General features: G+C 41.7%; 1 protein-coding gene across 1 annotated transcript in view; it reads left to right on the top strand.

The window, feature by feature from the left end:
• Positions 1 to 16,069, top strand: part of mthfd1l (methylenetetrahydrofolate dehydrogenase (NADP+ dependent) 1 like) — a 48,418-nt gene that overhangs the window by 18,626 nt on the left and 13,723 nt on the right. Inside the window, exons 17-23 of the mRNA XM_083562598.1 lie at positions 2,613 to 2,689; positions 4,612 to 4,752; positions 4,847 to 4,915; positions 8,360 to 8,471; positions 11,334 to 11,473; positions 12,087 to 12,128; positions 15,858 to 15,958. Of these exons, the coding sequence (XP_083418724.1) occupies positions 2,613 to 2,689; positions 4,612 to 4,752; positions 4,847 to 4,915; positions 8,360 to 8,471; positions 11,334 to 11,473; positions 12,087 to 12,128; positions 15,858 to 15,958 (682 nt within the window). The remainder of the gene's footprint in view (positions 1 to 2,612; positions 2,690 to 4,611; positions 4,753 to 4,846; positions 4,916 to 8,359; positions 8,472 to 11,333; positions 11,474 to 12,086; positions 12,129 to 15,857; positions 15,959 to 16,069) is intronic.

Genomic DNA, 16,069 nt, shown 5'->3' with positions numbered 1-16,069 from the left:
ATACTAAGCATAACATTAGATAATATATACTATCATATATAACACAAAACACATAACAAAGTTGTTCTGAAATGGAAAAACACACAATATATGGTGTGGTGGTGAGTGTTGGCTGTTACATTCCTCCAGCTGTGGCGTCGTTCCCTCTCTAACGCTACACCCAGGATTGTTAAATGCTTAGTCTGCAAGTCTTTCAGTATTAATTCCTGATGTAAAGGAAAAACTTCTGGGTTTTTACTCCTATTCGTGATGTGTGATTTACCATGGAAGCAACTTTCTGTACAGAAAAACGCCCTTAATCCAAGGTTCAAGATTTCCATTTTAATGGTTTCTTTCTTTTAGACAATGTAACAGTACTGAAAATGTGAAGGACGCAGCCTGTACATCTCAATACACCAGCTGTATTGCGCTCCCATAAGTCCCGCCCCTTCACAGCCAATCGTCTTTATGGTCATTAAAGTGCAGTAGTGAGATATTTTTACATTATATATATATTTTTAACCCCCTCATTTACTATCCAGTTTGATCTCACATGTTTTTACCCACCAGTTTACTTGAGATGAATGTGTGAAGTTTGCAAAACACGTCTTCTCTTCAAACTCTTGCTGCTCCACCGGACAGTGTAACATCATGAGGAAGTGTTTATCTGCTTAGCCACCTTGACAGTTACAGTGGCAAAGTAAAAAACTTTGGAAACAACTGATCGTTTATGGTTTTTGAGAAAGACATGCATGTTCCTTTTGTTTCTATGCAACAAATCCAGCAGTGTAACAGTATAAATCTATAAATGTCCAGATGTTCCACTTTATTTGCATTGTAAAATCCTCCCTTAGCACGAAGAGCAGCTTTACACGCTCTCGGCATCCGGACAGTTCGTTTCTCCGAACGTTCAGCTGAAATACTTCGACGTCCCTTTTGGAAAACTCGCCGAAGTCGTTCTTCACTAGATGGAGATTTTCTTGTTCATCCCAGAGCAGTTGAATATGATGTAGGTGTGGTGATTGGGCAGGTCGTTCCATGATAGATTTCACAAATTCAAAAGCACTTAACAAAAAAAATGAATAAAAATGTATATGCAAATTAAGTTAATTATGACTCTCTTAACTTGTGGAAGGGGTGGTGCTTCATTTGCATATTCATGAAATCTGTAGTGTAAATAGTTTTAGATTTTCATCAAAAATGAAATTTTAATTTAAATGAAAGTTATTTCATTTACAGAGTGATAACATAAGTAGTCAGGTGTTAATATTCAAATTGAGGTCGATGGGAAAAGATTATGAGATAAGATGTACTTTTAATCGTCCCACAGTGGCGTTACAGCAGCAACAAGAAAAATGTGCAACTATTAAGCAGAGACGGTACAAATATATACAGTAAAGTATCTTCTTTTTTTTTTTCGCCGTCTCCCATTAGGGGGCGCCACAGCGGATCATCCGTCTCCATACCCCTCCTGTCCTCTACATCTGCCTCTTTCACACCAACTACCTGCATGTCTTCCCTCACCACATCCATAAACCTCCTCCTTAGTCTTTCTTTTTTCCTCCTTCCTGGTGTCTCCATCCTCAGCATGCTCCTAATGATATACCCCATGTCCCTCCTCTATTAATATTAATATTTATTAATATTATTAATATTTATTTACTAATTATTAATAAATAAAAAAAAACCAATAATTGTCATTACACTATCAAAAAAAAAACAAATTGCACTAAGAAATATTGCACAGTTTAAATGTTGTTATTGCTGAGTTTGAAAAAAAGGTGGTAACAGTGTGCATTATGGTGACTGGTTCACTGGAAGCAGCTCTGATTGGAAAGTCTGTTGGCAGCAGGAAGAAAATACCTCCGATCTTCTGCTCAGAGATGAAACTGTTTCATACAGGGGGTGAGAGATGTTCTCCAGCAATGATGACAGCTTATCTACCATCCTCCTTTTGTCCACCTCCTGTAATGTGTCCTTGGGAATCATCAGGACTGAGCTGACCTTCCTGATCTCTTCCTGACTGCAGTAGAGATGCTGCAGCACCAGCAGACAACTACATAGCAGGACCACTGCAGTATGACCTGCAGAAGGGGTGGGGCATGTTGGAGGAGTTAGGAACATTCTGATTTGCATATTCATGAAATCTTTTCACACATGGTTCTGTACATATCATCGTCTTGTGCGGTTCCAATGACCTGCAGTCCAGACGGAATTGCATGATGTTGAAGTATGGAACGGTTGCCATGTTGGTTCAGGGTTCCTTTCATTTTTCGGAATAAGCCATGTGGGGGTGAGGGAGTCTGATCACATCTTCTCTCCTGTTAGAGACAAAAATGTCAGATTTGGACTCCACAGAACTTTCTTCCACGTTTGTTGTATATAATCAAAAGCAACATACGTCTGTTTTAAAAAAATCATAAAGACTAGGTGTCTCCAAACCTTTGACAGGCTCTGATCAATTATTTGGATATTGGATGATTTGAACAATGAAGAAATCATTGACTTCATCGTCCTAGATGGCTAAACATCTCCCAAACGTGACCACCAAAGATGCACAGTAGCTCTCCAGCATTATGTCGATTATTACAGTAAAACTTGTTTTTTTTTTCCTTCACGTCTCGTCTGCGCAGTGGTGGACACCAACGATCGCTTCCTGAGGAAGATCACGGTCGGCCAGGCGAACACGGAGAAAGGCCTCAGCCGCCAGGTACGTGTTTTTACACCGCGCCTACACTCCTCCTCCCTTTTCTAGTGAGACATCTTGAATTCTCTTCCTGCTCTCTTTCTCGCTCTGTCTTTGGCAGTTTGTCAGCGACTGTCAGGAATAACGGCCCCTGAGCCAAAACCCGCAAATAAACAGTGTGTGCGCCTCAATGGGAACCAGCCTGAGTGAAAGCAAATGTTTAAAATGGAGGGAGGGGACGACGGGGGCTGCGGTTTGCTTGCAAACACTTGTCTTTGGCCCGAGCACATACTTACATTTAGCGACTATCCCCTGAAGTCACACACACACACACACACACACACACACACACACACACACACACACACACACACACACACACACACACACACACACTAGAGCCTTGAGTAGAAATACAGCGTGTTTAATAGAGTGTATTTTCCTTTCCATTACACTTGGACAGAATCAGCGCGTGCAGAAATGACTTGAACTTAAACTCCTAATTTGGTCCGATGAAGACACATTTAGTGAATCATTTAACGCTCTTGAGAACAAAACAATTCGTTCCATCGCTGAACTTTGATCATTCTTACATTTCCAGGTGGTCCTGCGTTTGGACCGAGTCTGGCTGCAGAAGAAAAAGACCAAGCCGTTCTCTGTGTACAATAATGAGGGATTAGACATGGCAACCCACTTGCAAATGTGTACAATGTGTGTGATGATCAGTGCAAAAACAGGGTTGTGTATGCTAACAATGCTGAAGTGTATAGAAGACTGAAGTGTGCAAGAGACTGGCGAGTGTGTGGTGCATGGAGAGTGTGTGGTGCATGGAGAGTGTGTGATGCATGGAGAGTGTGTGGTGCATGGAGAGTGTGTGGTGCATGGAGAGTGTGGGGTGCATGGAGAGTGTGGGGTGCATGGAGAGTGTGGGGTGCATGGAGAGTGTGGGGTGCATGGAGAGTGTGGGGTGCATGGAGAGTGTGTGGTGCATGGAGAGTGTGTGGTGCATGGAGAGTGTGTGGTGCATGGAGAGTGTGGGGTGCATGGAGTGTGTGTGGTGCATGGAGTGTGTGGGGTGCATGGAGAGTGTGGGGTGCATGGAGAGTGTGTGGTGCATGGAGAGTGTGTGGTGCATGGAGAGTGTGTGGTGCATGGAGAGTGTGTGGTGCATGGAGTGTGTGTGGTGCATGGAGTGTGTGTGGTGCATGGAGTGTGTGTGGTGCATGGAGTGTGTGGGGTGCATGGAGAGTGTGTGGTGCATGGAGAGTGTGTGGTGCATGGAGTGTGTGTGGTGCATGGAGAGTGTGGGGTGCATGGAGAGTGTGTGGTGCATGGAGAGTGTGTAGTGCTGGAGAGTGTGTGGTGCTGAAGCATGCTGAATGCTGAACGCTTCACTAAATGGTGACCCATGCTGAGGTGTACAGGAAGCTAAAGCATGCTGAATGCACTGAATGTTGAAACATGTAGGAGGCTGAAGCAGACTGAATGCTGAAGAGTACTGAATGCTGAAGGGGACTGAATGTTCGAAACTTAATGCTTAAGCATGCAGGATTCTGAAGCGCACTGAACACTGAAACTCACTGAATACTGAAACGTACTTAAAGCTGAAGCGTACTGAATGCTGAAGCGTACTGAATGCTGAAGCGCTCAGAATGCTGAAACGTACTAAATGCTGAAGCGTCATTAATGCTGAAGCTGACTGTCTATACAATTATAAAACACAGAATTTGTTGTAACTGTTTAGCAACATTTGATGAAGCATTCCAATCTGGCGAAGTGATTTGTGAGAACTTCTCCATATACAGAGCTCTTATAACTCAACTGTTTTGTATTTTGTGTGTGTGTGTGTGTGTGTGTGTGTGTGTGTGTGTGCGTGTGCGTACATGCGTGTGCGTGCATGCGTGTGTGTGTGTGCGTGCGCGTGTGTGTGTGTTTTTTTCCCTCAGACTCAGTTCGATATCGCAGTGGCGAGTGAGATCATGGCGATTCTGGCTCTGACTGAAGGTCTGGCTGATATGAAGCTCCGTCTGGGCCGCATGGTGGTGGGCAGCAGCAGGACCGGGCAGCCAGTAACAGCTGATGATCTCGTATGTTATTGGAATTTTGTGTGTGTGTGTGTGTGTGTGTGTGTGTGTGAGTTTGACGAGTCTTCATTCTCAGTTTTTGCTGATTTTGTTGTAGGGTGTAACTGGAGCTCTGGCTGTACTCATGAAAGATGCCATCAAACCCACTTTGATGCAGACACTCGAGGTTTGACTTTACTTGTCTGTCTCTGTCTTTACACACACACACACACACACACACACACACACACACACACACACACACACACACACACAGTGAACTCCAGTATGACCTGTAAAGGTGCAGTTTTGGAAGAAAGACCCGATATTCCCATTGGTGCTGAAGTTATATATATATATGATTGGAATACAGATCACACACACACACACACACACACACACACACGCACGTTTGGACACACATCTGGCGTTTGTCCCCCAGCTGTGCACGTGCGTCTCTCGGTCCGTATTGAACAGGAGAAGTGGAAATAAATTCCAGACTTTAACTGAGCTGAGCTGTTCCTTTACCAAAAAAAGTTCAAATCTCAAAAGTTTGTGGACACCCGAGCATAAGTTTGGTATGTGCTTCTTTTTGAACATCCCAGTCCACATTTCCACAGTCTATTTACTGTTATAAGAAACTCCACTCTTCTGGGAAGATGTTCCACAAGATATATGTGGAGATCTCTGAGATTTATTCAGCTAGAAGGCTGTTAGTAAAGTCAGGTACTGATGTAGGTGAGAAGAGGAGGCCTGGGGTGCAGATCTTCCTCACACTTCCAACCCATGGCAAGCAGATCTTCATGGAGCTGGCTTTGTGCACAGGGACATTGTCATGGTGGGACAGGTTTTGGGTCATGCTCCAAAGACGTCCTGTACAATTGTGCGCCTCCAACTTTGTGGTAACTGTTAAGGGAAGAACCACACATGTTTGGAAAAGTCAGGTGTCCCGATACCTTTGGCCACGAAGCATGTTCACTGGTTAATTTTTTTTTTTGTTCATTCAATTCATGCAAATAAAAAAGGAGAGAAACCCGGAAAGTAGTTCAAAACAAACTTCACCAGGATGAGCTGTTGCTATAGAAACGAGTACCAGAGTGAATACATTCATAAAAACCTGTGAATGGATTAATGGGAAACGTGTGTGTGTGTGTGTGTGTGTGTGTGTGTGTGTGTGTGTGTGTGTGTGTGTGTGTGTGTGTGTGTGTGTGTTTTCGTAGAGGAAAGTCCTGTTGTGTGAAAATTTTCCTACCTGGAATGATATCAGGATGAACCAGGCAGCAGAGGATCATGGGAATATTTAGTTTGCTTGGCGTGTTGGGGTTTGAAGCTTCTGTTATGGAAGACACGATGGCATCCGTGTTTTCTCAGATGGATCTGTGTGTGTGTGTGTGTGTGTGTGATGGACAGAACGGATAAGAGACGCGTGTGTGTTGTATATGTGAGACAGGAGACAGGACTGAAAGATAAGTATGAGGATGTGTGTACTTTTTTTTCGTCTGATAGCATCTGCTCGTCTCCGTCTTCCTGTTTTCTCTGACTGTGCGTTCTCGTCTTTTCTCCTCACAGAGCAGAGGTGGCCTTACTATATTTCCTGTGGAGCATGAAGGGGGGATTTTTGTTTCGTTTTTTAGTTTTTCCCCGTTCACACTTTTCCAGGTTGCTATGTTGGTTTGTTTGTTTGTTTGCACATCAAGCTTATTTCATCTTCACGAACACCTCACATTGATCAACCAAAATTTGGCACTGTCTCCTCATAGATGGGACCCATGTGACCCTACCTTTTTTTTTTTTCCTTTTCCCTCCTTTTTTTTTCATCCCAAATGGCGCATGAGAAAACAGCGTCCTTTCACTGACCTTTAAATGGGACGTATAAATGCTGCCAAAAAACTTTTTTCTTCCTTAATAAATCGGAAAAAAATAAGTTTTTATGACATGAAGAATAACAAATTCTGCCACACCTCCTTAAATAGGCATGATGCACATTATAATAAATACATAAATGAATAAGTAAATAAATACATGAAGGAATAAGCAGAAGTTATTAATGATGATAAAAATGTCTTTTGACAAAAAAAAAAAAAAAAACAGTGGACAGTGTGACAGCAGTGAAGTGTGCAGTAGGAACGACAGACTGGTTCGAGGTTGGACTGCATCAAGGATCGGCTCTGGGCCCTTTCCTGTTTGCAGTGGTGATGGACAGGTTGACGGACGAGGTCAGACAGGAGTCTCCCTGGACTATGATGTTTGCGGATGATATTGTGATTTGTGGTGAGAGTAGGGAGCAGGTGGAGAAGAGCCTGGAGGGGTGGAGGTACAAGTGGAGAGAAGAGGAATGAAAGTCAGTAGGAGGAAGACAGAGTACATGTGTGTGAATGAGAGGGAGGGCAGTGGAGGGGTGCAGTTGCTGGGAGAAGAGGTGGAGAAGGTGGAGGAGTTCAGGTACACTGAGAGTGAAAGTGAAAGTTTATAGGACTGTGGTAGAACTTTGAAAAAGAAAGGAAATAAATAAAAAATATGAATTAGTCCGTATGAGTTTATCCCTAATGAGTAATGCAGTAGGGACGGTTATGGTGAGAGAAAATTCTCTGAGGTGAGATGAGAAGAAACCAGACTCAAAACGGAACCCATCGTCATCCTCAATGTTTATTATGTTCATTGTAGTTCCATTATTATTGTGGTTATCAACTGTTCACTGATGGAGCAGGTATTAATGGTAGCAGACTGTTTATACTAATTACAGTCCAAATCCATCTTCATGGTTCTTGAGCTTCACCCACCACAGGAAGCTGATGGATCTTTGGGCTGTTCAGGTAGAACCATCCTGAGCTGCAGAGTGGAAGAGAACTCCAAACAGAGGAACAGTAGGGAGTCAGGACGCATCAGGCAGGTCTTTAAAGAAGACACAGACGGGTCACCATGACCCGTCTGTGCACTCCGACTTTATTACAGTGAAAAAATAATACATCTATTAAACACTAGATGATTTTTTTTTTTGTGTCCTCGTCCTTAAATGAACAGAACTCGTCCCCCCAGTGATCCAACTGTGCTTCTGTGTCTTCTTGCTTAATCTGGGTCATTTCACCGCTCGTCCGCTTGCTTTTCCATCCTCCTGTCCTCTCGATGTCCTTCCTGTCCTCTCTTCATGCGCCGTGCCCTGGGTGACCCGCTGCTTTGTGGAAGTGAACTCTGATCTGCAGGGCAAATCGCAGATGTTCAGGCTGCGACTGGCTGATAGGCCCGAGATCGAATTTTTCTGTATTTTGAGACTCTACAGCTGGACGAATGAGCAACATCGTTTTTGTACGTACAAAAAAAATAAGAAATAAATACAGGATAAATCCACGTTGTATAATTAACACATGATCTTCAGAGGCATCGTAGATTATTTAATGATTTAATTTATAATAATAATATTTTAGGATCATATATATATATTAGTTTTTATTATTATTATACAACCCTTCATGCCCCACCCCTTGGCATGCATTGGTATTTAAAAAGAAAATCTCACAATAGGAGAAAATCAATCTTTTATGTTAATTGGAACCCTTATCCATCCTACATGCCCCTCCTCTACCTTGTAGAAGTTTTTGTTTGTGCTGAAAAGTGTTTGTATTTTGTGTTTCAGGGCACGCCGGTGTTTGTGCACGCTGGGCCGTTCGCCAACATCGCCCATGGAAACTCCTCGGTTCTGGCGGACCAGCTGGCTCTCAAACTGGTCGGGTCTAATGGCTATGTGGGTGAGGGAAAGTTCACAACACTCGCCTGAACAAGGACACAGATAAAGCAAATACAGAAAGAAAGAAAGATTTAGGGTGAGGGTTAGGGTTAGGGTTAGGGTTAGGGTTAGTCAGTCAGACATCACACTGGAATCACTCAGGAACAAGTCAAGGATCAATCAAGCGAAAGATCACGAGAGATAAACATCCCACTGCAGTCGTTACATATACTCTAATACACTCGAACACAAAGTCACAATACTCTTTTCTGGGACACCATAAAAAAATTTAAATAATTATATATATATACACAGAGGGAGTCTTTAGACATAATTTATAAACTGCTCTATAAACTGTGTCTTAACTGTTGAGGCATCAAAGTGGAAGTTTGTTCCACCACCACAGTGGCAGAGGAGAGGAGAAGAGAGGAGAAGAGATGAGAGGAGAAGAGAGATAAGAAGAGAAGAGAGGAGACAAGAAGAGAGGAGAGATAAGCAGAGAAGAGTAGAGAGGAGAAGCGAGGAGAGGAGAGATAAGCAGAGGAGAGATAAGGAGAGGAGAAGAGGCTGGAATTCTTCCACGTACACTGAGAGATGGCAGGACAGGTCGAGCAGTGGTTGAGGATCAGAGGCAGTGTGGTGCAGTGCTACATGACGTCACGCTTTTCTGTACTTTGCTACGTTGAAGATGTGGAAGGAAACTTCAGACAGCAAATCCGCCTCGGCTGAACGACTGCGTTTGAAGCAGTGAAAACTGAGCTTCAGTAGATGTTTGGAGCTCAGGCATTTATTGGAGCGTGATCTTTGACAGACAGCAGAGAGAGAGAGAGAGAGAGAGAGAGAGAGAGAGATCCTGTGTGTACCTGTGTGTGTGTATACCTGTGTGTGTGTGTGTGTATACCTGTGTGCGTGTACCTGTGTGTGTGCGTGTACCTGTGTGTGTGCGTGTACCTGTGTGTGTGAGTATACCTGTGTGTGTGCGCGTATGTACCTGTGTGTGTGTGTATATACCTGTGTGTGTGTGTTACCTGATGCTCAGGTATTTTGTTTTTAAAGGTGATTTGGGGGCAAGAACTGTGTGAAAAATGTATTCTGGTGTTACAGGGCAGATTTTAGAGATGGTGTGAATTCCAGGAGTGGATTCAGGAATTATTCTGAAAAAGGATTTCAGGAATCACTTCAGGAATGGTTTTAGAAATATTTCAGGGTGATTTCAGAAGTGATTCAGGAATGATTTGAGGAGTGATTTTGGAAAGGTTTTCCTGAATAAGTTTAGGAAAGATTTCAGGAAAAATGTCAGGAACGTTCTTTCCAAACATCATTCTGGATTTTTTAGAATCATTCTCGAACCCTATAGCAGATTACCATGAAAGCAGCATATTTCTCTCTTTCTCTCTCTCACACTCATATACACACACACACACACACACACACACACACACACACACACACAGCTGTTGTGGTCAAGGCCAAGAATCCAGGCCTCCCTTGTAGATAAGGAACTGCTTTGTAACAGTGCGTTTCATCATCCAAACTTTTCTCCTGCTGTGTCTCTTCATCTTCTCAGCATGTTCTCACTTATTCTCCTCAGGTCTTATAACAGAAACGTACAACCAGCCAATTCAATCATATTAAAAACTCATTTGATGTACACACACACACACACACACACACACACACACACACACACACACACACACACTGGTGCACACTGGCAGGTCGAGGAAAACTTCGTTTCTTGTCTCTGTGTTTGAGTTGATGTTAAACACTGGGGCATGTGGAACACCGAGTAGCCACAGTGTAAAGGTTTACTTCAGTTCAAAAACACGACACCAGACCTTGAGTGCCACACACACACACACACACACACACACACACACACACACACACACAGAGGACCAAAGTCTGCCAGAGCTCTTCTGTGGAAATCAAAACAAGAATCTCAGAATTCCTGCCCCTTTACTACATTCCCATCCTGCTTCAGAGCCTGGGAAATAATGCAGGAAAGCCGCAGGGCATTCTGGGTGGAGGGTATGTGGAAATACCACACATACACACATTCATGCATGCATGCGCACACACACACACACACACACACACACACACAAACAAACTCATGATTTTGTTCAAATCAAGCAGTGGCTACAACCAATCAGGTTCCTTGTGCCGTGTGACTCCCTCTAGCAGGCATCCGATCACTTTGGCATTTTCAGATCTTTTGATTGGACGATCAGAGGGTGGACTAGTCAGAGCTCACAACTCACATCTGTAGCAAACTGCACAAGTGCAAATACATTCAGCTGACAGAGGAGAAGAAACTGATTTGAAAGGACATTTGCAAGGCGGATTTTTCAAGAACAGTCACTCAAACAGTTGTTCAGCTTTTTCATGAACTGTTTCCACTTCGTTTGCCTTCAATTAAAATCCCCAGAAAATCGTAATGAACTGAAAAAACGCAGGAAAACCCCGTGGCGATTTTATGAGGTGGATATCGGTGCTTCTGTTAGAGATGATGTATGTGGAGGTGCAGTTGTGGCTCCAGTGAAAGGAGACATGTTGAATTGTGTTCATTGGATTTCTTGCTTTAGTCATTCATTCTGACTGTAGGAGATCCTGTGTGAGACGCAGCGCTCTGTTCTTCTGCGTCTCTCTATAATACTGATGCTTTCTAGAGCCGTAGGTTATAATGATGGTTGTAGGAGGTGGATTGATTCAGGCAGGACACCACTGGATCCACAAACTGATAACTAGTTATTAATGGTGCATACGCAGATGCTTTAACATTTTATTCTCAGTAAATACGCAGTAACACACACACACACACACACACACACACTTTCTATTTATCTTTTAATCACTCATTCTCTTTCCCTTTCTCTCTCAGTGACAGAGGCAGGTTTCGGAGCAGACATCGGCATGGAGAAGTTCTTCAACATTAAATGCCGTTCCTCCGGACTGAAGCCTGACGTGGTTGTGCTGGTCGCCACCATCAGGGCTCTGAAGATGCACGGAGGAGGTCCAAATGTAAGACGCACATTTTTACTGTATTTTTTTTTCTGTTGTATGTACAATACTTACTGCTTACTTGTCCACAAGGTGGCGCTCTTTCTCACTAGCTTCAGTATGATTGAGTTGAAAGAAAGTTACAGGTCACGCTAACAAGATCTGATCAGATTTTTTTTTTATCTTTAACATCAAAATGAGGTCTTTATTCCAAATGAATTGAAAAGAATCTCGAGCGATATGAAGACCTGTAGCTGGAATCTTTTATTTATTTATTTATTTTTATTAGTTGTTTTAGGCAGTTTCCCACACAGCGAAACAAAAAAAAAAGGCGTCTAATTGGTTTTTCACTTTTGTTGAATTTTAAGAATGGTCAAGGTTGCCATGTTTAATTCAAAACTCCTCAAATCATTAAAAAAAAAGAAGAGAAAAAAAAACTGAAATGTGTACGAAGTATTCCGAAAAAAATTTTTTTTGGGTCTCCTGGTTTAAAAGAGGGGAAAAGTTCATGTGTCTGAAGACGTCTTGTACATGGGTGTTTTCGAATTTATGGTAGCAGTTTTAAGAAAGAACCACTGGCTGGAAAAGTTTGTTGTCCCAATACAGTGTGGATAAAATCGTTTTTTGTTCGCAGGTAACAGCAGGGGTGCCGCTGCCTAAAGAATACACAGAGGAGGTGAGCATTTCATTTGTTTGTTTGCTTCTTTCTTCTTTTTTTAACACCCATGTCCTACTTTTGAAGCTTTAGTGATGGTGGGATTTATTTAGCGCACTGGCGTCAGGGCGATGATTAAAATATAACATGAACAACCACTGTCCCGATAACATGGACGCTTTTATCGGGTTCAGTCAGAGAACACACGTCGAGATCGAAGGTCTATCTCCTCTTCCTGTTCTTCTTCTTTCGGCTTCTCCCATTAGGGGTCGCCACAGCGGATCATCCATCGACCCAAATGTTGTATATGAAATATAATTGTAGAAGAATTTCAAAACTCACGTGTCCGCTATCGATCCTGTTCACATTTCGTACAGGTTCCCATTGCAAGGAAAACATCTTGACATCTAGCCAGATTTTCACCAGAGGAACATTGTAGGAGCAGAGCAATTTTTGTGGAACTCTGGTTTCAGTAGAAGAACCTTGGAAAAAAAACCTTGACACACGTTTTCTACTGAAGAAACCGTGTCAACAACGGTTCTTGAGATGGTTGTATGAAGGTTTCCTCACATTTTCTCTATTAGGAAATCACTTCAGGTTCCTTGGATTTGTTTTTGGAACTCAAGACACTTATCTACTGAAGAATCCTTTGAGGAACCAAAATATATTTGGGGAACTCTTTTCTAAAAGAGAAACAATTTCAGGAACTTTTTTAAAGGTAATTTCAGAAAGCAATGAAGTTTTTGGGGACTCATCATTTTCTTATTGAGAAACATTTTTTTAGGCGCTCTAGGCCAAGGTTTACTTTAAGGAACAATAAAGAATTTGAAATTACCTTTCAAGGAACCAATAGACTAAAGGAACTCAGGAAACCCCATGTTCTATTGGGGAAACCTTTCATTTCAAGAACCTAAAGAATTTCTAGAATTTTTACATCCTATTCTACTGGAGGAACCCATTTCTGGACTTTTAAGGAACTCAAAGCACTGCTCAACATTTAACATTTTTTCTTCAGAAAAACCTTTGTAGGACCCAAAAGAAACTTCTTTTTTCAAGAACTTTTAGGAACCTAAAGATTTTTTTTCAGAGGTCATTTCAGGAAATCTTTATGCAAAAACAGTCCTAATTTTAAAGAAAATTCAAATTTTTTTTCCTAATTGTTCATGTTGGCTTTTTACTGGTTCCTTCAACTGTAGGAACCTTTTCAAATGTTCAGGAAGTCTACGCTCTGTTCTGCTGAAGAAACCATTCCAGGAAGCCACATTTTCAAAGTAAATTTGAGAAATAATTTACCGAGTAATTTTTCTAGGATATTTGGAACCCAGTTTCCATTCATCTATTGAGGAACTTTTACACAATTTATTTTCAGCAACTTTTTTTTTAGGAGAGGTTTACTTTGAGGAATTTTCAGGAACTTCTGGCATGATTTCTACAGGAACTGAGGCTGATTTCTGGACTGACTACAGCATTTTTCTGCAATTTTTAACTTTAAAGCAGTTTACACTCTTTTTTTTTCTAATGAAGAATTTAAGAATTTCCACTTTTTATGAAACCTAAACATTATCTTAGGAGGTCATTTCAGGAACGTTGGGAATCTTTAAGCAAAATAATAGTAATTTTCAAGAGAATTCCAGAATCATTCACTAAAATCGTGTTGGTATTTTGCTCTTGTACTTTGAGAAACTTGGGCAAAAGCATAAAGAATTTAAAGAAACCTTTGTAAGAACCAAAAGATTTTTAGAACCTCTAAGCCCTGTTCTAGTGGGAAAAGAATTTTAGGAACCCAAATAATGTTTAGGAAATCTACACACTGTTCTACTGGAGAAACCATTTCGAAGAATATTCTCAAAGAATTTCCAAGTCATTGTTTTTTTTCCCTTGAACTCTTGAACAAAAGGTTTACTCTAAGGAATTTTCAGGAACTTCTTACAAGATTTCAGAAGAGACCAAAGCTCATTTTTGGTCCTGGACTGACTCTGCTGCAATTTCTTTTGGTTCCTGCTCCAGATTTGCTAACAAGGAACTATTGAGGTGGACACAGAATGACTCACCCTTTTCTTATCCTTAGAAGGAGGTTCCCTGAGAAGAATCACAAAGAATTAAAGAGAAGAGTGTAAATGACTGTTTGACCCCCTCCAGACCTCTTTTGCTTCTCCTCCCTAGCGTGGTTTTGGTGTGATTGAATTAAATATAACGTGGTTTGGTCCAAGGTGGAGGCTGCAGCCCGGTAGGAGCCGTAATGACCTGAAAGATGCTGCGTCTGCTTTCCATCAGCCTCCCTGAAGCAACCTCAGCTGAGCAAATAACATGAGCGCTTAAGCTAATTGTGCGGTTCTTTAACGAGAAGCAGAAGGCACCATGCCGGTATCCTGGGCTCTGGATGAACTCGAGTGGCTCTGCGTCGAGGGACGCTCAGGCTGTAAAGTTAAGCAGGAAGTTCCTCCCGGAAACCCCTATAGGTGGAGGAGGAGGAGGAGGAGGAGGAGACAGCCCTTTTTTAAACACCAGTGCAGAACATCTGTCCTTGAATGGATTTTGATGAAGGCGCTTGGTTAAAAGGTGAGCAGCGGGTGGTGGCGGCCTGGTGGTCACAAGACCTATGGCTCGAGGTCATGGGGTGTGTCATGGACTGTCCCTCCTGGGTGGTGCTGCGAATGGTTTTGACAGAAGATCTTCTCAGGTTTTGGAGAACGTTATTGAAAGGTTCTGATCTGGTTGATCCATATGGAAGCAGAGAAGTCATTACCCTTGACTCTGTTACTCCGACGGGATTAACGTCACCTCGAACCCAACCCACACCGAAAGGAAAATAGAAGGACGCTTTGGTCTGATGTTCTTACTGTAGTTCAAAAGAAGAAAACACACACCTACTGAACTGACACACGATGAGTAAAGTACAACACATTATAGGTGTCCTCAGGTGTATAGATACTAAAACCCATCTTATAGTTCTGTCACTTTGGAATTAATTTCACCCTCAAACTACAACTCCAGTGATGGTAACAAGTAATAAAGATAGATAGATAGATAGATAGATAGATAGATAGATAGATAGATAGATAGATAGATAGATAGATAGATAGATAGATAGATAGATAGATAGATAGATAGATAGATAGATAGATAGATAGATAGATAGATAGATAGAGAAAGTGTGTGAGAGAGATATGTAGAATGGATGGATAGATAGATAGATAAATAGAGAGAGAGAGAGAGAGAGAGAGAGAGAGAGAGAGAGAGAGAGAGAAATGTAGAATGTATAGATAGATAGATAGATAGATAGATAGAAAGAAAGAAAGAAAGAAAGAAAGAAAGAAAGAAAGAAAGAAAGAAAGAAAGAAAGAAAGAAATGTAGGATGAATAGACAGACAGATAGACAGATAGATAGATAGATAGATAGATAGATAGATAGATAGATAGATAGATAGATAGATAGATAGATAGATAGATAGATAGATAGATAGATAGATAGATAGATAGATAGAAATGTAGGATGAATGGACAGACAGACAGACAGACAGACAGACAGACAGACAGACAGACAGACAGACAGACAGACAGACAGACAGACAGACAGATAGATAGATAATGGCAGAGGGGAACTCATTACAGCAGCACAGAGTTTCAGACGAATACTAAAAATAACAGAAGTTATAAATAAAAGGAAACAGGAGGAATAAATAAACGTAACACTGCCTGTTTGTCACATGAATTTTCTTCTCATCTTTTTTTTTTTTTTTTTTTGTAAAGAATTTAGAGTTGGTGTCTGAAGGCTGCAGTAACCTGAAGAAACAGATCCAGATCGCTCGTCTGTTTGGAGTTCCTGTAGTGGTGGCTCTCAACGTGTTTAAGTAAGGACTTATTATAATGAAATATAGTTTGGTATGAACTAGAGGTCGAACGATACGCGTTTTTCTCAGAACTCATGGCAGCTGATGGCCGATATATTTTTTCCCTCTTCA

This window comes from Silurus aristotelis, assembly GCF_946808225.1.
Source record: "Silurus aristotelis genome assembly, chromosome: 15".
NCBI lineage: Eukaryota > Metazoa > Chordata > Actinopteri > Siluriformes > Siluridae > Silurus > Silurus aristotelis.
Note: the sequence above shows the minus strand (reverse complement) of the source record. Positions and strands in the feature narration are given on the sequence as shown.